This window comes from Apiospora aurea (genome assembly GCF_038362705.1).
Source record: "Apiospora aurea strain CBS 24483 chromosome Unknown utg000004l_segment0_segment0, whole genome shotgun sequence".
Classification (NCBI taxonomy): Eukaryota; Fungi; Ascomycota; class Sordariomycetes; order Amphisphaeriales; family Apiosporaceae; genus Apiospora; species Apiospora aurea.
The window spans coordinates 4,103,578-4,130,540 of NW_027117391.1; the positions used below are offsets into that span (position 1 = coordinate 4,103,578).

Sequence of the window (26,963 nt, forward strand, 5' to 3'; positions counted from 1 at the left end):
TAATCTTCCAAGCAACAAACTCCAAGTGAAGTATTTATGATAGAAGCACATCGAAAAGGATGTGGGAAAAGGCAATCGATTCATTTGCCCGGATTCGTCCACAGGCGGCCTAAGCTACTATATTAATACACTTCCCTACACATAATCTCCCAATCATCCATGGTCCAATTATTCGTCCATCCATCGAAGTCGTGCCTTGAGTCGTACGCCAGAAATCAGAACCGGAAGACAACACGCGAACGCCTTTTTGTTATCATTATCCATGAGAAGAAACCCACACTCCAGATATCACACAAGCCGTTTCTCGTCATCAGATATTCGTTCCCCTCCCCAATTGCGTCGCAAATCAGAATCAAACCTTTAGTCATCGTTCAAAATGCTGTACCGCGAGTAGGCTCGACCTTCCTCAGCGACCTTCCCACTGACGTTTCGTCGGTATTTGCCACCGCCGCCGCCTCCGAGGTCGAAGTCGTTGCCCGACGAGACCTGGCGCGGGTTGCCCACCATGATGGGCGGTGTCGCGGCCTTGAGGTCGCCGTACGCCTTGGCGTAGAACATGCCTTCCTCGGGCTGGATCGACGAGTCGCGGTTGCGGCCTTGCCAGGTGTTCGGGACCGTCAGTCCGGCGGGCTTCTGCTGGTCCGTGATGTCAAGGCTGCCGCTGACGGAGCGTGAGTTCTGCGAAACTTCCGCGAGCGCGGAACCGCGTTGGGCCCGGTAAGGGGTCTTGGTTCGGGGAAGATTTGTGTTGCCATGAGCAGGTGGCTTCGGCGGCGGGCCTAATGCGGAGGACGAGATAGAAGATATCGAGGGGTGGGAGGGATTAGATCGTAACGGGTTCGGGTGCATTGAGTTGTCGTTCATGATGTCGTCTTCAAAATCCGACACATCATCTGGTCCCATCATCCTATTGCCAATATTCTCCTGGTCCGAGTCCTCTCCATCCGAGTTTGCCAAATTATATCTCTGATTCACGGGCTCGTAAGCGCCCGTCTTGGGGGCGGCTTTCTTGCTGGCTGCGGCTATCTTGCGGGCGCGCTCTTGTGTCCGGTTGACCAGCGATTCCGAAGCATACCAAGCCTCCGTGAAACGAGCAGGACGGGCTGGCGTCGGGTTGTTGTTTGCTGGGCTCTCGGGCGCAGCGCTCCCTGGGCGGGATGTCTGGTTCGCGCCTGTATCCTGAAGGGGAATTTCGGTGTAGCTGCCGCGGTGCGAGGGGCCAGGTGGCTTTGACAGGCGCCTGGGGTCGCCTGCCGAACCTGTGCTGTTTCTGGGCGAATTTCCCGGGGCAACCTGGTATTGACGATCGGGCAAGTTCACATAGCTGTCTCGCTTCATCGACGCCAAGGAATCTCCGGAGTTGCTGCGAGTGTGCATGAATGGAATGCTCGGGGGACGCGAGAGGTCGTCCTCATACGGCGCCCCGGACCGCCGGTGTTCCTCGAGCGGCGTAGAAAAGCGCTTGTTGTTCTCGGACATGTAGCTTGTGGCGATGGACGACTTGTTTCGCTTATGCCTCGCGGTCAGGTGATCCTCGAGAGGGTTCATGTCCGGGGGCATGTGCGAAATTCGTCTAAACATGAAGCCGAGCCAGAGCGAGAGGGCGAGGGAGACGACATGCAGACTGCCTGATCCAATCAGGGTGTAATAGGCAGCGGGGACAAAGTAATTCGCCGTAAGCATATCATTGCCCGTAAGGTTCGCCCATTCTTTACCATGGTTCACGATAGCCATACCGCCGAATGTGTAAAGCGGAAGGACAGCCAGGTCAGTGAAGGCGGCAAACATCTGGTAAGCGGCAGAAGACGCCGGTGGCCGGGCGCCGGCTGGTTGCCACAGATGATAGATGGCATATGCAGAGCAGATTGCCACCACGCCAGGCTGGTTCCATGTTAGTCAAATGCCATGGGCAGGACAGGGCAACCATGATGATGAATGCGACGATAGGACTTACGGTGATTCGGAGGACCCATTGAGTAATCGGGTCGACTTTGGTGATCAAGATCATGAGGGCGAGCAGGCCGAAATCAGCGACCAGTTCGAACACGCGCAAAACGATCTGCACTTTTCTCGAGAACAAGATCCACCATTTAGCGGTTCCGCCCATGGGCCGCATGCGAGAGGTTCGGCCAGTAGGGACCTCGTGCGCACTTTTCATCCATCATACAAGGTCAGTCAGGTCGGGCCGTGGTGCATCTCGACTTCGCGTGGGGGAAGAGGAGAAGGCGGTGGATGCTGAAAACTGGATAAACCTACTCGGGATGACGGTTGAAGGAGACTAGAGGACCTTCTTGCTTGGGCTTTGGGGGCTTGACCTCCCAGCTTTGGCGGGTGATGACCTTGGGATCGAACTCCTTGACCGGGAATCTGTAGTCGCGCTGATCCAGGTCGTAGAGGTACGGCTGCTGGGCCCCCATTGTCGAGTGTGTCAGTCAGCACGGCGCTGATGTTCGACGGTGTGGTGTGTGTGAAGAGACGATCGGCAGCTACCTCTGTATGGGAATGCCCTGTCGTAGCAGACAGAAGGTGGTGGCGGGGGACGACGTATGGAAGTAGGTATGGGAGTGCAGTTCCGACCAGTGACCTGGGAAAGCATGGCTACATGTACCTTCACCATGGGTAAGATGCAAGCTGCTGGAGTTGTTGGCGGGATGATATCCGCGTTGGCCCAGCAACCGTCTCGTCGGCCAGCCTAAGCGCCCAGTTTACCAACTTTTGTCACCCGCCGCCGACATACATGTCACATCGCATATTGCTGCTACCTTGCTTTTCATTTCCTTTTTCCGTGTTCATGATGGTAGAAGCAAGTTGGCTATGTGTGCTCGACAGGCTGGCTTCTTGGTGAGAGATATGCACATTTAGGTACTGTGGGTGGGTAAGTAGGCTGGGCAGTTGAATAGGGCGAGAAATTCAATTCAGAGCTGCGGCTCTTGGTGCTGGACCGCCCACCTCCCGCACAAGTTAACCTCCAACGGCTACTTCGCTAGCCCAAGCCCGTAACACCGAGACGTCATGACCGCGATGTCCGAAATTTGTATTATCGAGAGAAACACTTGACTTGACGGCGTCTTTTTCCAAGCTATACATATGATATATGCACAACCGGTCTGATCTATTTGCTACCACGGCGGACAATCAGCTAGTCTCGCACGCGCATTGAGTCCATGCAAATGAATGCCGCTGCGAGATCATGGCTCGGCCGTTCCGCAGCTCGTCGGTGCAAAGCTGGCCCAACATCACCAAAGCGCTTTTACTCGACGACTATTCGCAATGACCGCCCCTTTCGTATGGCCGTTGTCGGCTCCGGCCCAGCTGGTTTCTATACTGCCTATCGGGCTATGTCTAAAATCGACAAAGCAAAAGTAGATATGTACGAAGCCTTGCCGGTGCCATTTGGCCTGGTGAGATTCGGTGTCGCCCCCGATCACCCCGAGGTCAAGGTCAGTCTTATGAGGACGATAATCCAACACCCACACCACATTCAAACGAATGTATGACTAACATATGTTACAGAACTGCCAAGATAAATTCGAAGAGGTTGCTTCTTCCCCCGATTTCACCTTTGTCGGAAATACTTCAGTCGGCGATCTTGGCGCACAATTTGATGGGTGCACCGTCCCGCTGGCATCCCTGACGAAGAACTACGATGCCGTTGTGTTCGCCTACGGTGCTTCTCGGGACAAAAAGCTAGGCGTTCCTGGCGAGTCCCAACTCAATGGCATATACTCGGCCCGCGAGTTCGTGGGCTGGTACAATGGCCTCCCGGAGTTCGCGAACCTGGCGCCCGACCTGACCCGGGGCGACGAGGCCGTCATCGTTGGCCAGGGGAACGTCGCGCTCGACGTCGCCCGTATGCTGCTGGAGAACGTGGACGTGTTGCGCAAGTCCGACATCACCGAGGCCGCCATCGAGACCCTGCTGAAGAGCCGCATCAAGCGCGTGCACATCGTCGGGCGGAGAGGGCCTATGCAGGCCGCTTTCACCATCAAGGAGATCCGCGAGCTAATGAAGCTGCAGCATGTCGGCTTTCACCCGGTAGATATGGCTTTGATGCCGCCGGAGATCTCAAAATTGCCCCGCGCCAGAAAGCGACTAATGGAGATTCTCGTCAAGGGCTCCACGGCCAAAGTCGACAGTGCATCCAAGTCCTGGTCGCTGGATTTCTGTCTGTCGCCGACAGAATTTATTGGTGACGCAACGGGCAATCTGAGCCGGACAGTGTTTGAGAAAACGTTGCTGTCGGACCCGTTCGATACGGCTTCAAGAGTCAGCGGCACGGGCGAAAAGATTGATTTGGCATCGGCTGTTGCATTCCGCTCCATAGGCTACAAATCAGTTGCACTGCCCGGATTTGCCGAAGCCGGCATATCATTTGACGATAGAACTGGGGTGATACGCAATGACGGCCTGGGCCGCGTTTTCAGCGACAAGGCGCATTCAGAGGATACCCCAGTACCCCTGGCAGGTGTTTACTGCGCCGGTTGGGTGAAAAGGGGCCCTACAGGCGTTATTGCATCGACGATGGAGGATGCATTTTCCACTGGAGATGCCATAGCAACCGATTGGACATCAAACGCTAAATTCGCCGGTGATGGAGATAGTCTGGGCTTGGAGGGGGTGAAGGGGGATATTGACACCAGCAGATGTAACATCATTAGCTGGAACGACTGGCACAAAATAGATGAGGCGGAAAAAGCAAGAGGTCAGGCCATTGGCAAGGAGCGAGAAAAGTTTACGAGCACAGCGGATATGCTAGAAGCTGCAGCATAAGCAATGAGATACCCATGTGGGCGAGCAGTTGTACAATTGTATATCTATCACATATTCTATGAAGACTTCAGCTTCTCCGTCAGCTCGGGCACCTTCTCGAAAAGGTCTCCCACCAGGCCTACGTCTGCGACCTGGAAAATGGGGGCCTCCGGGTCTTTGTTTATGGCTGCGATGACCTTGCTGTCCTTCATACCCGCCAGATGTTGAATGGCACCAGAGATACCCACGGCCATGTATAATTGAGGGGCAACAACTTTGCCAGTCTGGCCGACTTGCAGGCTGTTATCAGCGTAGCCGCTGTCTACGGCAGCCCGAGAAGCGCCAACCGCAGCGCCAATGGAATCGGCCAGAGGAAGCATGACCTTGTCGAATTCCTCTTTGGACTTCAATCCTCTGCCTCCAGACACAACCTTGCCGGCTGTGGCGAGGTCGGGCCGGTCTGACTTGGCCAGGTCTTCGGACACCCATTCGGCGTTGAGCTCAGCCTTGGGGTCTACACCATCCTCAACCGCAGCGTATCCGTTTGCGACTTCAGCAGCGGCAAAAGCAGTGCCTCGAATGGTGATGATCTTGGTTGCGTCCGTCGATTCAACCGTGGCAATGGCGTTGCCAGCATAGATAGGTCGCACGAAGGTGTTCTCGTTTTCGATGGCGGTGATGTCGGAGATCTGCTGGGAATCGAGCAGGGCAGCCACTCGGGGCATGACGCTCTTTCCGAAGGACGTGTGTCCCACAATGACATGAGTATACCCGCCCTTCTTGATGTTCTCGACCAAAAGTGGCGCATAGTTCTCGGGCAGACCCTACAATAGGCGAAATATGTCAGCGCTGCAAATCATTGGGAGATGTTACGTTCAAGACGAGCGAAAAGGGTGCGCACCTTGTCGTAAGCGGCGTTGTCAACGGCGAGGATCTTTTCAACGCCGTCCACCTTGGCGGCCTCCTCGGCCACGGGCTTGATATTGCTGCCGGCAACGAAGCCATGTACGGGGCCGCCCAGGCTCTTTGCAGCCGTGATCGCGCTTAGAGAGCCGTGGTTCAACTTGCCCTCGCGCTGTTCCAAAACCGCCAACGTCGAGAGTAGACGCTGGAGCGCGGAGGGGCCGAGGGTTGAGAAGACTGACGGGGTTCGCGGAATAGCGCCCGCTGCGCGAAGGGCAGTCCGCTTTGTTATGGAGAACATGTTGGTTGTGTAGTAGTTTGAGCTGTCACAGGCACCTCCCCCAGGCAGGACCGTGTTTTTGAGAGAGTTGCGACGACAAAGTTATATAGTATCTTGGGCGTACCTCTAGCCGCTCTCGCTCACATCCTCGGCCGTCATATGTCACAGCTTGCGGCAATGCCATCCGCCGCCAACCGATGCCGCCTCACTAAGCACTGTGAGACCTGTTAGCTGCATACGCGCGTACTGAACCGGCTACGAATGGGCTAAGTAGAGCCACATGCAGCTATCGGGGCGCATGAAGCTCGGGCCCGTTTTTGATGGATCTTTCTTGCTGTAGTAGAGGCTGGAAACTCGCGACCATCTAAAAACGCGATTCCCCAAACCACCCACGGCGAGTCTAATCATCAGCCTACCCTTTTCGCGACGGCGAAGCATCGTTTTTGCGCAACGCATAATTGCTCACGAGACTCGGCCAGTCGAGTGTCCGTTCGTTTGCGACGCGATCCCTATCAATAACTTTGCGGCGCACTCCGCATTGATTTGGTTCGCCTGTCACCTCACTCTAGACACCACAAGCTCGAAGCCTCCTGCAACCGAACAGCTCTCCAAAGGAATTTCAATTCCGCCTTTCACGTCACGATGGAGGACGAACACGTTAACTACGGCTCGCCTGCGAATGCGGCGACCCCTGGCAGCAACCCTATCCTTGCCCAGCCGCCCTTGCAGCCAGACGCCGCAGCTGCGCCCGAGACCTCAGAAGGTTGGTTTTGAGCTCACGGAATCTCTTGCGCAGCAATTGGTATTGATCTTTGACGTGTGCTGTAGATATCCAGATGTCCGAGGTTCCCGCCACCGACGCCAACATCAAGCAGGATAGCACCACCCCGGCGCCTGCTTCCACTGGTATCTCAGACAACCCCCTCGACGCCCCTGAAGCACCACCTGCCGAAGCCAATGTGGCCAAGGAAGATGAGGAAATGGGCGAGGCCCCGAAGGATGGCCAGTCTGGAGCGAAAGAGGGCGATGCGGCTGCTCAGACCGGCGAGAGTGGAGCTACCGAAGTCAAGACCAAGGAAAGCATCGAGAACGCCGCGAGAGAGCACCTGATCTCCCAGACGCATTCCATTGTGCTGCCCAGCTACAGTACCTGGTTCGACATGAACACCATCCACAGCATCGAGAGGAAGGCCCTGCCCGAGTTCTTCAACAGCCGTAACCGAAGCAAAACACCCCACGTGTACAAGGACTATCGCGACTTCATGATCAACACCTACCGCCTGAACCCCGTTGAGTACTTGACAGTCACTGCTTGTAGGCGAAACTTGGCCGGCGATGTCTGCGCTATTATGCGCGTACACGCCTTCTTGGAGCAATGGGGCTTGATCAACTACCAGGTAAGTTGTGCTTCCCATGTGCTTGCCCGCCTTTTATGCTAATTCGATGCTAGGTCGATGCCGATCAAAGACCTTCCCAGGTCGGGCCACCCTTTACTGGCCACTTCCAGGTCATCTGCGACACACCCCGTGGTCTACAGCCTTGGCAGCCCGCGGCGGATCCGATCGTGATGGAGGGCAAGCAAGATCCTGATACTGACAAGAAAGCTGCGGCAGCTCCGACCGCGGCTGGTGAACTCAAGATGAGCATTAGTCGCGACTACTACACCGGCGACGCCAAGGTCAACAAGATCAACAAGTCTGAGAAGACCAACGGCGAGGCTCCCGCCACAAATGGCACTGCAAGCGCCTCGCCGGGCGCTACTGAGCTTCCCAAGGCACCTATTGCGAAGGTCAACTGCCAGAACTGCGGTGTTGATTGTACCAGAGTATACCACCGTCTTCCTGATCGGGAATCGCAGACTAAGAGCAAGTATGAAGTATGCCCTAGCTGCTACATGGAAGGTCGCATGCCGAGCGGACACACGAACACCCAGTATATCAAGACGGAGAACCCCACATATTCTGCCACGTTGGATCGCGATGCTCCCTGGTCTGATGCCGAGATCCTGCGGCTTCTCGAGGGTTTGGAGAAATACGATGACGATTGGGCCGAGATCGCCGAACATGTTGCCACAAGAACCCGGGAGGAATGTGTGCTGCAATTCCTGCAACTTGACATCGAAGACAAATACCTCGAGTCAGAAGCCCCAGTTCATGCGCCGACCGGCCTGTCAATGCTTGGTTCCCACGGCGGCCACCTTCCTTTCAGCCAGGCAGACAACCCGGTTATGTCCGTTATTGGTTTCTTGGCCAGTCTTGCGGACCCGAGAACTACTGCCGCCGCCGCCAAGCTGTCTGTGGAGGAATTGCGACAAGGTCTTAGAAACAAGATCGAGGGTGGCGATGCTGTAACCAAGACAAACGGCAAGGGCAAGGAGAAGGAAGGCGATTCCATGGAGGTTGATATCCGGCAAGAAACCACGACTACGACCACTACCACAACCACGACGAATACCATCGCCAGCATCCCCTTGGCATCAATGGCTGCGCGCTCAGGCGGCCTGGCATCTCACGAAGAGCGCGAGATGACCCGTCTCGTCTCTGCCGCAGTGAACGTTACAATGCAGAAGATGGAGTTGAAGCTGAAATACTTTGACGAGATGGAGGCCATTCTGCAAGCTGAGCGGCGTGAGCTGGAACGGGGTCGCCAGCAACTCTTCTTGGACCGTCTGGCATTCAAGAAGCGAGTCCGAGAGACCCAAGAAGGTCTCAAAGCTGCTGCGATGAACGGTGGCGATCTGAAGATGGGCATGGGCGACAACAACAGCCTAAGCTTCAGTTCTGCAGCATCCTTGGGGGCGTCGATCCCACCCCCTGGGGGCGACAGCCAGATCAAGAGCTACGAGCCTTAAGACTTTCAAAGCAGTGCCAGTGGCATCATGGCGAACGACGCGGGGAAGCAGTGCTTACTTGCACGGCTACGGTAAATGAGAAAGCAGGCGAATCGGATTTAACTACCAGGAATTCATTTTTGAGGGAAAGTGGGTTAGGATCGGAACAATCGGTCTAGCCTCGTGTATTGTTTATTTATTTTCTTGGTTTTCTTTTTTCACTTTCCTTCTTGTTCATCAAGACGGCGTTCATGGAAATGGTGGGCTACCCAATGCAAGCAGACAAGATCTTATTTTCCAGGTGGTAATCCTTGGGCCTAAGTATGTTGCCTGTACAGTCAGAATTATGTATCACCAACAAAAAGTGAAGCTAGTGAGCATGTTCCTTATACAAGATGACCAGTGACTTCGTTCTCGTTCCTCCTTTATGGCCCTCGTATCCCATCTCACCAAACCATTTGCTGCGTACGTAATAGACCGCAGATGCCAGGGCATAAGATGGCTTTTGTGTTAGCGTGCCTGTTTCTGTAGATGATAAGTTTCCAAGCCAGCCAGTCCCTTTTCTGGATTACGGTGAGCCCCTTCGCTACTCTCAGCTCATTCTGCACGGCTACTATTGACATATGCCGCCCAATCTGTAGGCTCGGCCTTTGTCCCGTCGAATCCATCACCTTCTTTCCATCCAGACGATTGCATCCAAGCGGCGCCGAGCGTGCAGAGGTGCCGCATGGTGGGCCGGCCGTGGGGGCAGTTCCAGGGCTTGTCGAGCTCGCCCATGTGGCGGACGAGCTTCTCCATCTGGCGGTGGGGGGAGGGACTTGCCGATCATGACGCTGCTGCGGCAGGCGCGCATGGCGAACATCTTGCGGACCTTGGAGGGGCGAGGCACCGTGTTCTCCGAGGCGGCCGGGTGGTCCGTCAGGAGGGAGACGAGCTCCTCGAGGTCGGCGAGGTCGAAGGTCGTCTCGCGGCTCAGCGGCAGGCTCAGCAGCTGGCAGCGCGATCCGACGGGATGGTAGCCGCTCTCGTCGACGCTCACGAGGAAGCCGTTGGCCTCGAGGGCCGCGAGGTTCTCCTTGATAACTTCCTCCTCGATGGCCGTCAGCTCGAGCGTCTTGGGCTGCACGAGCCGCTGGGATTGGACGACGGTGCTCGCTTGGAGCCGCTCGAAGTTGTACTTCTCGTCGGTCGCGTGCTGGTCGATGATGAACAGCTCGTCGTCCATGGCGGCGCGTGCGGCTTCCGGGTCGCCTTGTCCCGGGTCCGCCATGCCAGGGCGCACAGCCAGGATGAAACCTAGGTTGAATTGGCCCACGACCTTCATTTTGCCAAAATCCAACTTGGATATAGCCAAAGATAACTTCTCTTCCGCATCGGTGGCGTGCAGGTTATCCGTGGGTAATGAAGTATCTTCACCAGAACTCGAGTCTACTGAAGTCTGTGCTAAACTTCGGAGCCCGGCCTGCAGTTGCCCTTCAACCAGACGCATTGTCTGAAGTAGGGGATATGTTGCACCTTTCCGTTTGGTGGCCCCTTTCACGAAATTTTGCTGCCGCTTCTCGGTCTCTTCCGAGTTTGCTTGAGCTGCAACTTCTGCAGCATCAATCATGCTTTGGACTTTGTCGTCCTCTCTCGCCTTCTTGTCGTCCTCGTCTTCATAATTGCTTCCATCTGATGGACTTGGTGAAGCCGGGACCTCGTCAGGGTCGCCGCCATCACTGTGATCGTAAGTGGCTGAGGGGTCTGCTCTGATATCACTCATGTTTATTTCCTCCTCTTCCTCTTCCTTCGGCTCCGGTGAAGCTTGCTGTGCCACAGTGTCGCCAGTAGAGTCATTGCTATCCTGGTCTTCCACGAACAAGCCTTCACTAGAAGCTCTGCTAGGCGATCGCGATTGCTCCTCACTCTCTGAACTGCCGTCCTGACTCAACGAGGCATCAAGCCCGGTGGTATCCCGCGGTTTCGCTGCACTTGCAGCCGAGAACATTTGTGTCAAACGCCCCTGAAATGACGGAAGCGGGGTGTCCTTTCCTTTAGTAGCGCGCTTCGGTTTCGACTCTTGCGTTTTCTGCTGGTCTAGTCGAGGCCGCTTGGCCGGCGAACCTATAATGCTGGTCACTGTCTCATTGCCGATTGTGATGGTCGCTACCTCCGGCGACCCGCGGTGAAATCTTGACGGACTGTATGGTATTGGCCGGGATTGAGGGGAGGCGGGAAGGCGTTGGTATACTAGAAATTGGCGGTTCAGATGATCGAATATGATCATCTACTTCTAGCCCTTCTTTCGCATTGCCAGAAGGCTGCTGGTGGTCGGTGGAATCGACAGCACGATCTGCACTATCACTTTCCATCTCAATAGACGAGGAGGCGCCGTCGTTCGTTGTGTCGGCTACAACAGTTCTCGATTCAGACTCAACAGGCCTGGGAAAAAACTTCTCCTTTGATCTCGACGGGCCAACCTTGACTTGGAGTTCAGGAGAAGTGGTAGCAGAGGCAGTATCTCCACGATCAGGCGAACTTCTCCTAACCCAACGATTGAGAAGACCCATGCCACGGTTCTCACCAAGAACTACAGATGGCGATCTTGTTTGCTTGTTCGAGGAAGTATGCACTGAGTCGGGGACGCCATGAGTCCCTTGCTCGCTAGGGTCACCAGGTTCGGCAGAGTCTCTAGGAACTGAGCCATCCTCCTCATCTTGCGCATCGTTGCGTGTTTCCGGGGCCTCTGTTTTATTTTGCTCAGGGCCTGTAGTGTCTTGACGGTTGATTGTAAGTTTCTTGAACGGGGTTTTGGGGTGCCAGCAAGTTGCGACACAGGAACCGAGTAATCTTGTGCTTCGAAAAGCTCGACAAGTGACTCTCTAAGATTGTCGAGCATTCGAGACTGATCATGTAACATAATGGTCCTCTTGTCTGGGCTGACGTTTACATCATACATGTGCGTATCTAACTGGATATCGGCAAAGATGAAGGGGGATTGAGACGAGTTGTACGACTTGTACACCTCGTTGAATACCTTGGCGAATTGCGGTAGTCCACAAGGCCGTCCGTTCACGAAGAACATCTGTCGGTCTGGTGTCTGGCGTCCTTCTCCGTGAGCAGGCCGGGACACGTGCCCAAGAATTTTGATTTCTTGAGTATTTTGATGTTCTTGTGTACTAGTCCGCTGTTGCTTTAATGTATAAGTCGGCTGCATCTCCAACTTCAGGTCGAGCGGAATGAGGACGGTCAACGTTTTCGCACCAAAGACATTGACAATGTTGTCTCGCGTGGTGGTATTGCCTTTCGTCGAGAACAAGACGATTTTCTTGCCCTTGTTCGGCTGTTGCGAAACGGTAAATTTGACGCCCTTAAGGATGCAAGCATACTGATTCAGGACGCCGATGACCCGGTTCCATTCCCTCTTGATGTTTCGCTCCAGCTCGCGACGCCGTACAGGCAAGTTGTTGAACAGTGACTGGACAGTGACTGTGGTGCCCTTCTGTGCAGCAACCACTGAGGTAGTCTTGAGCTTCCCCGACGTCTCAAACTCCAACTTGGAGCCTTTGGGGGCGTCAGCCGCCGAGCACGTAGTCACCGAGAACTGGGACAAGGCGCATAGGGACGATAGGGCTTCTCCTCTGAAACCAAACGTCTCTAGCGTTGTGAGGTCTTCGTACGTCAATAGCTTGGATGTGTAGTGCTTTAACGCCAAGGTCCCGTAGTTTTCCTTGGATATGCCAGAGCCATTGTCTTGCACTTCGATGGCATCGAGCCCCTGGTTCTTAAAACGAACCTCTGCAGTATCCCAAGTCAATGCATGGTCCATGGGCCGGCTCACGCGCAGAGAGAGGACTCACCGATGGTAGTAGCCCCGGCGTCCACGCTGTTCTCGACCAATTCCTTGACCACAGAGCAAAGATCAACTATGACCTGCCCAGATTGGATTTGATGTATCTGCAATCACGAATGAGTGTATATTCAAGAATCATAAGGCACGGGGTGGCCACGCACTGTTCTGGCCTCGATGGGTTTGATGGTCGCCATGGAGTCGTTCTGGCCAATGATGTCAATTTCTGAATGTTGCCGGAGTTGCGATGTTGGGAAGAGAGCAAAAGCTTGAGGCCATTTAGGTACAAAATCAGGCCACTGTTAATCCGAGGTGTCAGCAAAATGGTTGACTGTCCAATATTGAAGAGCATGAGGCTCTCTCTCTCTTCCCCCTCGCTTTATTTCAGCCTTATCACCTCTGTGTGGCAATCTGGAATATGTACCTTGTAATGATGATATCCAGCTTCACTTCAGCCTCGGCGCGTCCTGGCATCCAGGTTAGTAAGTGAAACGCGTCACCTCCACACGCCACGGAGAGCCACTGCCGCCCCGGGGCCACTGTGGTTGGCTCCAGCCACCTTGCAGGCTTTCACCCGTACCTGTGTAATTGATTCAAGGCACATTCACCGTACCTAAGTTTGTGATCCAGCCGTGAGAAGCATTCGCTTTCATAACTATTGGCTTCTCTCGTTCCCTTGCATACCTTCGACTAAGAATAAGTAGGTAGGCGGGAAAATCGCCAGATCGTATTTGTCAAATGCTCTATCATGGCACAGGAGCAAGTATTCTTGGACAAGTTGGTAAATGAAGCAACCCTGATCCATGGATGTTGGCCATCACAATCACCTAGAGGCGCTTCGACTGCCCGTCGGTGTAACCCATCGACTTGCTTGATGTGACTTATCATGGCTTGGTTGCAACTTCGAATGACGGACCAGGGGGTCAAGGGAATTCCGACCAACAAGAAGCGGTTACTGACATTCCCCGGGCAACCTCTCCAGACACTGCACGAGTGCGAGATGCCCATCTGATTCGTATGCCCAAGAAGACTGACTGGTGGACAGCTTGACTTGCCAATGAATGTCGTACGCTGGGCGCTGGACCCAATCCCAGATTAGCACGCCTGCCTCGCGTAGTCGCATTGAGGAGCTGCACGCATAGATGAAGGATGGTACGCAATTCAAGCGGGTAGCTTGCTCAGACAGGCTCGGAATTCTTGCTGCACGAGTCATCGTACTTCTCCACCTCGGCTACAGTTCGTTTACTCAAGACATGCTGATGTCGTGTGCGAGGATATACGTGTGTACCTGTAAATAAGCAAGCAGGTATGGTGAACACACGCAACTTGCAAGACTCCGGACTAGTAGCTAGGGCTAGCACCCAGAGCTATACAGCTCGGTATGCGTATGCTGCCAACGCTCGTATAAGATTCGAATGACATGTAGTAGGCAAAGTCCATGCATACCGTAATTAAGGAGCACACTACATGTACATGCTGGCAAGCGTGGCTGATCCAAAGCCACCGTCCAGGTTGTGCATTCACTCAATACTCCCACCCGCCGCGCTGGAGAGTGCTCCCCCCCGCGCCCACCCAGGGCCACCTTATTGACTACATGTATTATGCATGTGTACATGTAGTTCTAAACAGTAAAGGGGGTCGGCAGGTCGGGTCAGAAGTCTCTTGTCTCTTATGAGAGTTGATTGATCATCGAAGCCTGGGAGCTATGCGACCTTCGGGAAGCTGCAAAGACACCAGCCCAGCGTCATCTGCTGCAACGTCGAGATAGCTTCTGCATGCACACGACTCTTTCGAGAACCGCCAAGACAGTTGCGATAAGCAAGCTTTGCAATTTTTACGAGATCTGCCTGGATGGGATTCATGGGAGAGGGAAACAATCCCCCACACCCTTCAACCTTCTGAGCCCAGCCAGCAGGGTTTGGCCCCGCTAGGCAGAGGTAAGTGCATAATAAGTGTAATGTTTTCTTGGAAGTTTGGGGGTCTCTCTCTCTGGGAAACAAGATATCCAGAGATCGACATCGAGCTAAATAATATCCTTCTGAAACACGCATGCACTATCACGAGGTAGAGCGCATGCAGAAGATACCGACCGTATCTGCCTTGGGAAACAGAGGGAGACATAATGTTAGGAACACCCGATGCCACTAACCAGAGTGCGCCCGCGACATGGTCCAGGCGAGAACAGTACCTACCTACCTTTATTACACAGGATTGTGATTTGGAGGGCAATGGCGGTTAGCATCAGATTCTTTCCATGCCTGGCAGTTCATGGCATGACATCAAAAACCGAAGGGGCCGGCCCAACAGTGGGTAGATCATGATCTTTCATGCTGGTGTACTTACCTAGGTTACTTCATAAGTAGTAGCACCCTATGCGCTAAAACAAGCTCTCTCCCCGCCCAGCCGTCCTGCAGCAGTCGCAGTGTGCAGGGTGGTCGGTGACCCGCGGAGTAGATTGATAGCTAAGTACTAATAGAGGTGTGTGTGTGCTGCCGCGTTGCCCCAAGCCAAGGCCAATGCGTGCCCAGGTGGGTGTTTGCATTCATAAGTTAAGTACTATCCGTATCCCAAAGCTGTATCAGTCCATCCGGCGCCTCCACCAGCCCTTCCAGACATTCCCATCCGATAATGACCTTGGTCGTCGGCGCTGCCTGAGTAGTCGTACCGTCCGTCTCTCGCCCCATTATCTCATGTGGTTATATGCCCGTCTTTTGCCTGTCTCTCGCTTCTTATTTCCTACATAGCACTCCCACGCCCCCCAATCGTTGCCAAACTTTCGGCCTGCCACTACTGCGGGTAGTGGAGCTACTGGACACTCGTTGCACTGGGGCACTCGACTCAACTCAACCTGGTCTAGGTCCCGTCGCTCTCTTCGCTCGCTCTCTCTCGGTCCATCCCTTTAAGATCGGCGCATTTCTAAAACAAGCCATTGCATCTGGCTTTGGCCTCGTGGGTTACGCAGACTCGTGTCTCGTCCAACTTCCTAATCCCTAATTACAACATTCCGACCTTTCCCAAGACCAAAATTGTCTCACGTTGCAAAACATTCGTTCAACGCCTTTTTCTTGTCCGCCATACACGGCTTACAAACACCCCCGGCCGACCATTTGTCACCTCCCTCCCCACCGAACAAACATCGCATTCCACAGCAGACGAGGGCAGCTTCGGTCCGTTCCTTTCGTTCGTGCCCCCCAAGACCCCAAGCTGTTGCGGCCTCCTGCGACCCGAGGATTCGGCAGGGTCCTAGTTGTCTACTTCAAATGCAGAGGCGCTCGTCAGCCTCGTCCGTGAGCAGCGCCGATGCTCTGATTGAGACACCAATCCAACGGTCGCATGGAAAGGAGGAGGTCGACAAGCCAATTGGCTTGGTCAACAGCCCACGGAAGGCCGCGCAGTCAGAAGCCAAGCCCAAGGAGACACACCCAAGCTCCAGAGCATCGGCTGCTCGAATACGGCGACCGAGCAGCAATGTGAACTGGAAGCCGGCGCATTCCCGGAATGGATCGGTGGCAGCAAGGGACACCGCAACGAATCCGTCCTTTCCCGCGACGGTGTCGTCGCAGAAAGATTTGGTCCAAGATGAGCACGAGACGAGCAAGATGACAGACAAGAAGCAACTAGGCCGCCGTGCTTGGTCGCGGAATCCATGGGCAACAACTTGGTTGGTTTTTCTGACAACCCTGGCCGGCGTCGCTCTGTTGGCCTCGATCTTGAACTCCTCCGTTACACGGCAGCTCGATCCCAAGGGGTGCCGCATGTCATATATGAACCCCCGCTATATACACCTCAGCGAGTTTGACACGGAACACACCCGGTTCGCAAGCAAATACTCATTGTATCTGTATCGGGAGGGTGGTGTATACGAGAGTCCTATGGTGAGTAAACCCACGAAACACGCCGGGCCAAGATACCGGCTCGCGCTCGTTGCCGGTATGCTGATCTTTGCGCACAGGTTTCTGGCATACCTGTACTGTTTGTCCCTGGAAATGCAGGGAGCTACAAACAAGTTCGACCCATTGCGGCCGAAGCCGCTAGGTATTTTCATGATGTGCTGCAGCACGATCCAGCACTCGCAGGTTCGGGCGTGAGAAATCTAGATTTCTTCACCGTAGATTTCAACGAAGACTTCTCGGCTTTCCACGGCCAGACAATGCTGGACCAGGCCGAGTATCTCAACGAGGTCATTCGCTACATCCTGTCTCTATACTTGGACCCTCGCACATCGGGTCGCAGGGACCCCAACTCGCCTGATCCGACATCGGTCATCATCCTGGGCCACTCCATGGGCGGTATAGTAGCTCGCACTATGCTGATCATGCCGAATTATCAGTCAAAATCAATCAACACGATCGTGACCATGTCGGCCCCCCATGCGCGTTCGCCTGTCAGCTTTGACTCTCAACTTGTAAATATTTACGAAGACATCAACAGCTATTGGAGGCACGCATACGCACAAAAATGGGCAAACAACAACCCGTTGTGGCATGTCACTCTGGTATCGATCACCGGGGGTGGTTTAGACACGGTCGTACCTGCAGATTACGCAAGCGTGGAATCCATTGTCCCGGATACGCACGGCTTCACTGTTTTCACATCTTCGATCCCGAGTGTATGGTCAAGTATGGATCATGCAGCAATATTGTGGTGTGACCAATTCCGCAAGGTCATCACGAAGGCTTTATACGAGATTGTTGATAACACTCGAGCATCTCAGACAAAACCGCGTGCTGAAAGAATGCGGGTTTTCAAAAGGTGGTTCTTAAGCGGTTTGGAGAACATTGCCGAGAAGACACTGCCGCAGGCTGAGCCAGATATTCTTCTGACCTACGGGGACGATTCAAGCAAAATCCTCAGGGAAGGTCAGCGTCTGACGCTCCGTGAGTTTGGCAGCTCCGGAAAGGCTACTGCATATCTTATGCCTGTGCCTCCTCTTGGAGACTCCGAACGACTGCGTTTCACCCTACTTACTGATGCCAACCTTGTCAGCCCAGGAGAAAATAGAAGACTGGAGGTATTAGTCTGCAGCATGATACCTACGCAATCTGGTCAGAATAGCATGGTTTTCTCCTCGTACTTGGATCTATCGGGCGAAGATCATGGTTCGACTAAAATGGCTTGCAAGAACTCCGCACCTGACACGGTATTACTCCCGGCATCTACGGGAAATACGAAGTTTCCCTTTTACCGAGACGGCGAACATTCGATTTCCCCTTATTCGTATCTTCAATACGACGTAGAAGACGTTGCAGATCACGAATTTGTTGCTGTTGTGGATAGAGGCTTGCCTGGTTCGCCGGGCTGGGTTGTGGCTGAATTCAGTGATCCCAAGTCGGCTTTGACTACAAACAATATCAGCTTCCGTCAACTCCTCAACTCCGGAGTACATGTAGAGGTGCCGTCTCAACAACCAATGGTTACGGAAATACGGATCCCCTCGATTCGAAGCAGTCTCTTCGCTTATGACCTTCGAATCGATAAAAAGCGATGTGACGGAAATCAAGAGCTTTTTGCGCCACTGGTTCGGCAATTCATGAGCGAGCCTTACGAATCGAGATTCTTCGTGAATGCTCAGGACGTCAAGGTCAGCTTGCACGGCCTGGCACCCTATGTTCCGCCGCCTATGAGACCCAGACGGTCCAGTGACGGGATAAGCTTCCAATTCTGGACTGATCCTGACTGCGGATCAAGTATGACCATATCATTGACGGTGGACCCATTGGGCAGCTTGGGAAAGCTGGTGATGCGCTACCGGACGGTCTTTGCGGCCTTCCCCTTGCTTGTGGTGGCCATGGTCATTCGGAAGCAATTCCGGGTTTACGATAGCACTGGAGTCTTCGTCCCCTTTCTGGACAGCTTAGATATGTGTCTACGGCAGTCATTGCCCCTTCTGTTCATATCCTTGACGCTTCTCGCCATGGCAACCGGGCCGGTGGACTCGACCAAACCTGGCAGGTTTTGGCCATGGAAAAACGGCACGGCAGTAATCGATTTTTCCCAGAACGACCTTCTCATCGGGACCTCGGACCCGGTCTTCTGGTTCATGATACCCATGATTGGTCTCGTCTGTGTTGGGGTCTGCACCTGTCTCCATTACATGGCTGTGCTGCTTATTTCCGTCTGCACTATTATCTATAGGTATATGACAACGCGGCCGGCATGGGTTCGTCACGATGATAAAAGACGTGCCGTCTCACCGATGTTCTCACCATCCTCGCCACGAAGACGCCTAGTCATTACCGGCATCCTTCTCTTTCTCGTCTCGACATTCATCCCGTACCAGTTTGCTTTCGTGGTGGCATGCCTCGTCCAGCTGACGACCTGCGTTCGGGCGCTTCACTTTGCACGCGAAGTCCCATCACCAGCCAACTCCAACTTCTACAACTATGTCCACTCCATTTTTCAGCTCATGTTGTGGGTGTTGCCGATCAACTTGCCCACGCTTGTGGTATGGATCCGCAACCTGGCTGTCCAGTGGTTTACGCCCTTCTCGTCGCATCATAATGTGCTTTCGATTCTCCCTTTCATTCTGTTAGTCGAGACTCTGACGACCGGCAAGATGGTGCCGCGGGTGACAAGTCGCTTTCGACACCTCGCAAGCGTGTTGCTCTTCAGCATTGCGATCTACGCAGCTGTATATGGTGTTTCTCATGCGTACATGTTGCATTACTTGGTCAATCTCGTGGCTGCCTGGCTCGTCGCCGTTCACTCGACATCAGATACTTGGGCCTTGGCCGGGCTAAGTTCCGTGTTGGACAGTGACGCTGCGGAATTACAGAAGGAGGGCAAGACACCGTAATGTCTATTATTCGTTTTTTTCGTGTTTTTTTTCGATTACCGTATCTTCTTTCTAGACGAGGGTCCAAACCGCATCAAGGGATGTTTCACACGTGCACTCTCCTAACTCCTATGTACGGGGAAGGTCGTCGCAGCCTGTCTGCGCGACTTGACCCGACATGAGACGACTATGATTCCCTTGACCCTTTTGCATACTCCCATGGATGATACCTTCTCTGCTTTCTTCGTTATATAGCATTTGCATGGGGCTTCGGTGTTCGGTCATGGGCGGTGATCTATTTTGGATTTCGTGCCATTGTGGGGTTGGGTTTCAGGATTGCCCTCTTAATCATAACCGTTGAGCGCGGCCGGAGACTCCATCTGTCATTACGTTGAGACGGTACCTACGACTTCAGTAAAATGGGGGCACCTTTTACATAAGCACTCGAATAGCTGAAACAGGCAGCATCAGGGATGCTTTGGCCTGCCGCCATTAGTCGGTGGAGAAGGGCAATACACACAGTATTATGGTGAACAAGCTGGTAGTTTCCTGGTAGAGCCATGTGATGACATCCGGAGCAGGTTCATTTGACGTCGCACTGCGCCGGCTGGGTTTGCCCCGAGTCAGTCATCAGCCGTAACAACAAACAAATTATAGCATGTCATACCCACGGCATGTCCTTCGCCCCTGTATCATGTGGCGTCGAGCAGACGGCCTGGCAGCCTATACAACGATGTAGGGCCAGGTCAGCCCTGGCTTACTCGATTGGCAGCCTTGGATCGGTCACATTCAACCGCAACCAGTCCTCAGGAGTCAAGCCTCGCGCTACATCTCGGGCCTCCGTGAGAACCCCCTCCTGATTGTCGGGCTCATACCTTTTCCTTCGGGCCTCCGGGCAGCCCATTTTCCGAGGGGGGGTTCTACCAAGCTTATCACCTCCGCAGTCAATAGATGTATACTGTGCTTGTTATATTGCCTTTTTTCTTTTCTTTTCAAAACCTCCTCGACATATATGTTTCTGTGGTGGCTGATTAATGAGTCCGTCTGCCCAACGGGTACATATTTTCAACACGGGCCTGGATGAGCAAGGATCCCCCCCCGGTTCGTCACGCTTATTTCGTATCGTATAATATTCATATGAATTTAACCAAACGCTTAGGATGTCGAGCTTTACAAGCACTTGGATATAACCAGTCGCGCAGAAAGGTACTGCTGAGAATGCCATCTACAAGCCTAGCCGCAGTCTCAATCACCAACGATGATGACAGCGCCGGGAACGGCCAGCATAAGTTCACGCGTCGATCATCCCCATCCAACGCAAACGATCCGACTGGCCTGGGATACCGCGGTTTTGGCAGCCCGAGAGTGCCCAGCCTCACCGGGGACATCATCGATTAACCCAGCCAACGTTCTTACGACATTCCCATCCCCCAACTGCCACAGACACATCAATGTAAATATGGCCTCTGATACTACCTCATTCCACGAGTAGTGATACGTTTAGCAATATGGTCCATTATCCACTGGCACCGCTATGGCCATTACCGCGCATCCAGCGCCGGCTCCCCCGCCCCCCGCCAGCGTTGTTGGGGGAGGGGGAACCGGCTATGGACGATCGGCGGGAGCCTTTCCACGTCAGCAGAAACCCCTGGTTGTCCAGTCCGGACCCCGTCTGCAGTCTGCGACTCAAACGTCGCCACCCATGAGCTTGGGGATAGTCACCGCCGGTGCTGAACTTATATCCATATATAGCAGCGACAGGTAGACTGGTACATCATATCCGACCTTGGCAGGTTCGTGCTACGATTCCCCCCTCAGACCAGGGCAGTCCGAATGAGAGCGGTGGCCTCCAAAGAAAACGATGAATAGGATAAAATAAAGCCCCCCAAGTACGTCTGCTCTGTCCTTCTCTCTGCCTCTGCCCCTGCCTCTCCCTCTCCCCACGTGCATGTGTGTGTGTGTGTGTCACATACCTAGCACTGACAAGGCTATTGTTGAAGGCAACCGAAGCTAGCACGGTCAATTAATCTGAACATATAGAGATGAGTGCTCAACCTATCTATACATATTGCTTGTGTTCCCCCTCTTTCTATCATTTTGGTTCCTTTCTTCGTTTTATCTTGTCGTATGCTTTCCCCACCCTTGCCGTTTCGTCTAATAAATGAGCACCAAACGCCCCAACACAAATAAAAACCCCTGCCAAATTACCTAATCATAGTATCATACCCTCGAGCTCCCTTTGAGCGCCTCCGGGCCAAGGTTACAGCCCCTTTCCGACTCAATATCAGTTCCGTCTTCCATCTCATGTCTCCTTGCGACGATTCGCCTCCATTGGCGGGTCCAGCTCAAAGAAACCTGTGGCATGCAACTCGTGCCGTACCTGGCTTGGCATCACACCGTTCGTGCTAAGGTAGCTTGCCATGTCCAGCATGAACCGCCTGGGTCCACAAATGTAGTACTCGGTCGACTTGTTGTCAAAGTACATGTCCTCGGGCTTAAGCCATTCGAGGTAGTAGCCAAACCCGTTGCTCTCTGAAGACTCGGCTAGATCCTGCATGCCGAACCCGGTATTGAAGAAGGTGGTCTTGAGCCTAGGATTGGACTTTGCCAATTTCTTGACGTGTTCTTCGAATGGGATGGCATTCTGAGACCCCTGAATCCATGAGACGGGTCTCTCAAGATGCTTCTCGCTAATGGTGTTCAACATGGACAGCAGTGGCGTCACGCCGTTGCCCGCCGATATCAGGACGAGCGGCATGGAGCCATGCTCCGGATCCGTATTGAGGTGGAACTCGCCAACAGGGTGAGTAAGCTCGAGGACATCGCCCACCTGCATCTGGTCCAGCATCAGGTTCGATACGATTCCTTGTGGCCTGGAACAGTGGTCTTGGCCGCTGCCAAAGTAGTGTCCCTTCGTTGTGCTGGCAACAGCGGTAGAAAAGGTGGAGGCGCGGCTATGGCCGCTGATTCCGGAATTGAGCGATCCGGCGGGGGATTCTGCGTCGCAATACGCACAGGCATCGTCGCGCGCCAGAAGTCGCTTCACGGTAATGCGGTAGGAGTCTGACCTGGGGGCGTCGCTCAGCGAGTACTGTCGAGATTGGAGGTATCCCGAGCCGGGCACGCGAAGTTGGATGGACACGTACTGGCCCGGCAGGAAATCGGGCAATGGCGAACCGTCCAGGGGCTTGAGCCGGAAAGAAATCATGTCGTTGTCGGGGGTTTCGGGGGTCTTGCCGCTGATGTAGAATTTCCGCCACCCGGTCCACGTGCCAAAGCTCTTGTAAAGCTGCACCTCGCGGCTCATCAGCATGTTGGCCATTATCCAATATGCCTTGGTCCATGCCACCCGGACTTCCTCCGTCATGGCCTCCCCCAGCACGGCGGCGAGTGCGCGTATCAGGTACTTGCCGACAATCTCATACTGGTCGGGCTGGATGCCCAGACTGACGTGCTTGTTGGCCACGCGCTCTAGCTTTGTACCCAGCTCGCTCAGGTGACTAACGTTAGCGGCAAAGGACAAGATGAGCGACGTCAGGGCCCGGGGCTGCATGCCCGACCTCATGTGCACGCTGTTGAAGTAGTCATTGAGTTCTGGGTGATCCTTGAGCATCGTCTTGTAAAAGACGGTGGCGATGTGTTCTCCATGCTCCTTCAAGATGGGCACAGTGCCCTTGACGAGCTTGGCTTGCTGGTATGATAGCGCCATGGGGGTGGGTTCCTCTTCTCTCGGGTTATGTCTCTTTCTCGTCTCCGTAGCTTTCTTTCTTTCTTTCTATCTCTCTGTTTCTCGTGCGCAAGTCTCGTGACGAACGACGAGGTTAGCAGAGACGGGCACACAAGAAGAGGAGAGAGGGTCAATGGGGCACGAGACAAGAAGAGCTGATAGCGTTCGTTAGTGTTGTTGTTGATGGTGGCGATGGAGGAGGTGTTGTTGTGGAAGGAGAACAAGAAAACAAGACGGAGGAGACTAGACTTGGGCCGTCCTTTACACTTGTTCAGACTTTGTGACTGTCACAAGGCCGGACGAGGACGAGGATGGGGGCTCGAGTAAGCGTGGAAAGCATGATACACCCGGGGCAGGTTGGCACTTCGTGATCTAGAAGTCGTGGAAGGTCCCACCGAACCACAAAAAATGATGTATCGGTTACTTCAGTTTACTTCGGGGGAGAAAGCCAGCGCCCAGGAGTGATCAGTCAGGCAGTCTGTAGCAGAAAACGCACACGAGACAGAGCACGGAATATGACATAGGACATAGGCCATGGCAGCGCAGAAAATCCTGCTGCAGTCGCGTGATCCCGAACGCCCATCCAAGTCATCCATGAAACAGAAGTTGCATAGGCCCTGTGCCCCCCCCACAAGGATAGGAACATTGAACATAAGGAAGGGTGGTACTGCTACTGCTAGCCCGTGCTGGCTCTACTGGACCGTGGTGCTCCGCCGCCGTACTGTCAGGCAGCATGGAGCGGTACAGGTAGTCCGTCCGTATGTAGGGTGTGCAGGTGTAATGCAGCATGTGCAGGTGGCTTCGGGTGCAATATCCAATGCGGTATATAGGGCGAGCACTGTGGGCGGCACCGGCCCACGCAATTGTTGGGGCGTTATTGGAGCCTCCGGAGAAATAGAATTCATGTTACCTGGTTGGAGGTGCACGTTGGACGTTGTTGGGCTGGTTAGGTCAAGTATGTAAGTAAGTAAGTACATCAATCAATTGATTCAATGATCGATTGACGATCATCCATTTGATCCAGAATGCATACATATAAAAATAAATACATGTACTGAGCCAACCCGGTCAGGCTTATTGCTGCCCCATACCCATATTCAAGCCACCGCCCCGGCTATTAATGGCCTTCTTTGCTGCTCCCCCGCCATGTTGCGATGATAGTGTGGCCACCGCCGCAGATCGCCGACGAGAACAACTGGGAGGACCTGGGAATGGCTGGCTCCTCGCTTACTGCTCCGGTAGCCGAGTTGAGAAAAAGAGAAAAAAAAAGAGAGAGAGTTTCGGAAGCTGCAGCCCATCCGCCCAAGCTCGAAGGCTCGCATGGTATTGACACAACCTGGACAAGACGTCGAACGACTTCTGGCTAGAAATGGCGCCATTATCGGACGAGCAATCAGCAGGGCCCGCCAGGCAGGCGAGTCGGGGTCTTTGTTCTGTCTTGGAGTCTTAAGTTGTACCATGCCCAGCTACAGCGGCAGCTACAGCGGACCCACCCGCCACCCAACGAACCCCAGGGCCCCAAAGCTTCAGGGTCCCGGGCGGCCAGGCCTGCTCCAGACCCCGTTCTGTGGCACACGAAAGAAAAAGAAGAAAGAATATAGCGAATCTTTCTCCGGAATATCGAGCTCCATGTCGGCCCAGCCAGTCTGGGACTCTGGGGTAGCCGCGGGCCGGTGCATAAGGTTTCTGGAAGCAGGCAGCTCTGTCGAATCGGATCCCACAGACCTTCTCGTCCCTCCTCCGCTATAACGCCAACGGCTCTTAAGTAAGCCACAAAACATGCATTTGCTGCTGTCGCTAATCAACAGGAGGCCAGATGGCCCCCCGTCGGCTGTGATCTTGTGGAAATGATCTGTAGATGGGCCAGGTCATGGCGCATGCCGCGTGCTACCGTATCTTCACTTGGCGCCACCCGGCACCCGGATTGCTGGGCGCCCACCTGGTCGTTGGTCTTGATGCTGGAATACGACGAACGGATTCCAGATCCTAGAACTGCTCATCTCGCCTGATGTTGTGAATCCCCAAGATAAATAGAAAAAAAAAAAAAAAAACCACCGAGAACAGACGACACCGGCTAGCCATGTTGGACACAACTTGCGACATCTATATCTCTTTCATCTCTATTGGACACTACAGCATGTGAATGTTTTCTATATGGCTTTTATGCGACAACGCCACTGGCTTCAGCCTCCTTTTTAGCCTCATCGGCTGGGGCTCCGTTCTGCTTGGCGTGGATCTCGGTCAGGGTCTTCTCGATTGCAGCAAGGAACCTCGTGACTTCGTCTTCCGTGCCCACTGTGATCCGGAGGCACCCGAGACAACCATGCTCCTTACCCCGGAATCGCACCACGACGCCCTTATTCTCCGCTAGCGTTTCGTACACTGCCAGCGCCGTGACGTTGTCTGCTTCACCCTTCGCATTGAGTATCTCGTACAGCAGGAAGTTGCTCTCTGTACCTCCCCGCAGCCGGCCGACGCCCGTGATCTTGGGAAGCTCCTGGATCAGCCTGTTGCGTTGCGCCACAAGCTTCTCCAAGTTACCCCGCATCGTTGCTACGCCCTCGGCCGAGACGGCGTACGACGCCAGTGCGCTGGTTGGGCTTGAGATGTTGTAGGGCGCCTTGAGGCTGTTGAGTAGCCGCGCGATGGGCGCTGAGGCAAAGGCCGCTCCCAGTCGGATGCCTGCCAGGCCAAAGGCTTTAGATAGGGTCTGCAGGACTACCAGATTAGGCCACTCAGCGACCCACTCGGCCATGGAAGCGCCATCGGGCGAGAAGTCGATATAAGCTTCGTCGAGCACAACCACGCCGTTCCAGGTTGGGTGCTCGAGGATCCGTCTGACATCTTCCTTGGCCAGCAGGGAGCCCGTCGGGTTGCCTGGTGAGCAGAAATAGACCAGCTTGATGTCCTTCTCGTTGGAGAGCGCGGAGGTTACCGCGTCGACATCGATACCGAACGCCGGCGCGGGGAGCAGTGGTACCTTCACAAGGCCCACATCGTTGACCTGGGCCGATACCGAGTACATGCCGTATGTCGGCGGGCAGACCAGGATGCGATCCCGTGCCGGAACGCAGAAGCAGCGGAGCAGACCGTCGATGGCTTCATCGCTGCCCACGCCAACGAAAAGGTTTTCCGGGGTGATGGTCTTGGGGGTGTGGTGGTGTGTGTTGCGCTGATTGCACAACAGCTGTTTCAGGGCATGCTGGTGAGGGTCCGGGTATCTGTGCAATCCCAAGAAATCGATTTCCGGCCCCTTGGTACCGACGGAGGAGGAAGATGCCTTTTCGACTGCCGCTTTAGGCAATGAGGGGCCATAAGCGTTCTCGTTTGCGTCCAGCAAGATGTTTGTGCCATCATCTTTGTAGTCACTAAGCCAGAAGTCAGCTGCCACTGCCACACGCAGGTGTCGGGTTCGACGTACTCTCTGGCGCATCGGTAAGGTTCAAGCGCCAGGATATTGGCCCTGGCGCAGGTTTGCAGGTTGAAAGGCGACATGACGCTGTGGCTGGGTTGCGGTTGTGACCGTCCTTGATGTGAATAGAATGGGTTTCCAGGGCTTATGAGTGCTTTGGGAACCAGGTGTAAGGTTGATTTCACAGATCCCTTGACTCACGAGTGTGTTCCGGCGTTGGCCGCTACAAGTACAGTCTGGTGGGAGTCACTCGTAAACTGCAACTGATGGCGAACCGAGGCTGGAGACAGAGACAGACAGCCCAGCAGCAGTGAGTGTACAGTCAAAAACACGGGGCCCGCTTTGCGTGGTGTCCGACGCCGGCATTGGGGCTCGGGTACTTTCTGTCTTGCCTCACCAAGTCTGGTCCCTCAGCCGTAGTGACTCTTATTTCTCATCCGAAAAATCAGTCCTCATTA

General features: G+C 54.2%; 8 protein-coding genes across 8 annotated transcripts; 3 read left to right on the forward strand and 5 right to left on the reverse strand.

Moving 5' to 3' along the window:
• Positions 1-360: 360 nt before the first annotated feature.
• On the reverse strand, positions 361-2,417 carry PG986_006052 (uncharacterized protein; the record flags this gene model as incomplete). Its single annotated transcript, XM_066842274.1, has 3 exons — positions 361-1,881; positions 1,955-2,150; positions 2,257-2,417. The coding sequence occupies 3 exons, from the start codon at positions 2,415-2,417 to the stop codon at positions 361-363; spliced, it is 1,878 nt and encodes a 625-aa protein (XP_066702136.1).
• A 753-nt stretch (positions 2,418-3,170) lies between these two features.
• Positions 3,171-4,770, forward strand: PG986_006053 (uncharacterized protein; the record flags this gene model as incomplete). The annotated part of the gene is made up of 2 exons (XM_066842275.1): positions 3,171-3,440; positions 3,514-4,770. The coding sequence occupies 2 exons, from the start codon at positions 3,171-3,173 to the stop codon at positions 4,768-4,770; spliced, it is 1,527 nt and encodes a 508-aa protein (XP_066702137.1).
• Positions 4,771-4,826: 56 nt separating this feature from the next.
• On the reverse strand, positions 4,827-5,953 carry PG986_006054 (uncharacterized protein; the record flags this gene model as incomplete). The annotated part of the gene is made up of 2 exons (XM_066842276.1): positions 4,827-5,573; positions 5,651-5,953. 2 exons carry the CDS (start codon positions 5,951-5,953, stop codon positions 4,827-4,829), a joined length of 1,050 nt encoding a protein of 349 aa, XP_066702138.1.
• Positions 5,954-6,574: 621 nt separating this feature from the next.
• On the forward strand, positions 6,575-8,783 carry PG986_006055 (uncharacterized protein; the record flags this gene model as incomplete). Its single annotated transcript, XM_066842277.1, has 3 exons — positions 6,575-6,695; positions 6,761-7,329; positions 7,383-8,783. 3 exons carry the CDS (start codon positions 6,575-6,577, stop codon positions 8,781-8,783), a joined length of 2,091 nt encoding a protein of 696 aa, XP_066702139.1.
• A 646-nt stretch (positions 8,784-9,429) lies between these two features.
• Positions 9,430-13,244, reverse strand: PG986_006056 (uncharacterized protein; the record flags this gene model as incomplete). The annotated part of the gene is made up of 6 exons (XM_066842278.1): positions 9,430-10,865; positions 10,912-11,539; positions 11,584-12,539; positions 12,602-12,698; positions 12,756-12,859; positions 13,205-13,244. The coding sequence occupies 6 exons, from the start codon at positions 13,242-13,244 to the stop codon at positions 9,430-9,432; spliced, it is 3,261 nt and encodes a 1,086-aa protein (XP_066702140.1).
• A 2,607-nt stretch (positions 13,245-15,851) lies between these two features.
• PG986_006057 (GPI inositol-deacylase) lies at positions 15,852-19,387 on the forward strand (the record flags this gene model as incomplete). The annotated part of the gene is made up of 2 exons (XM_066842279.1): positions 15,852-16,466; positions 16,544-19,387. The coding sequence occupies 2 exons, from the start codon at positions 15,852-15,854 to the stop codon at positions 19,385-19,387; spliced, it is 3,459 nt and encodes a 1,152-aa protein (XP_066702141.1).
• Positions 19,388-21,668: 2,281 nt separating this feature from the next.
• Positions 21,669-23,075, reverse strand: PG986_006058 (nitric oxide dioxygenase; the record flags this gene model as incomplete). The annotated part of the gene is made up of 1 exon (XM_066842280.1): positions 21,669-23,075. One exon carries the CDS (start codon positions 23,073-23,075, stop codon positions 21,669-21,671), a length of 1,407 nt encoding a protein of 468 aa, XP_066702142.1.
• A 2,179-nt stretch (positions 23,076-25,254) lies between these two features.
• PG986_006059 (Histidinol-phosphate aminotransferase) lies at positions 25,255-26,588 on the reverse strand (the record flags this gene model as incomplete). Its single annotated transcript, XM_066842281.1, has 2 exons — positions 25,255-26,461; positions 26,515-26,588. 2 exons carry the CDS (start codon positions 26,586-26,588, stop codon positions 25,255-25,257), a joined length of 1,281 nt encoding a protein of 426 aa, XP_066702143.1.
• Positions 26,589-26,963: the final 375 nt, after the last annotated feature.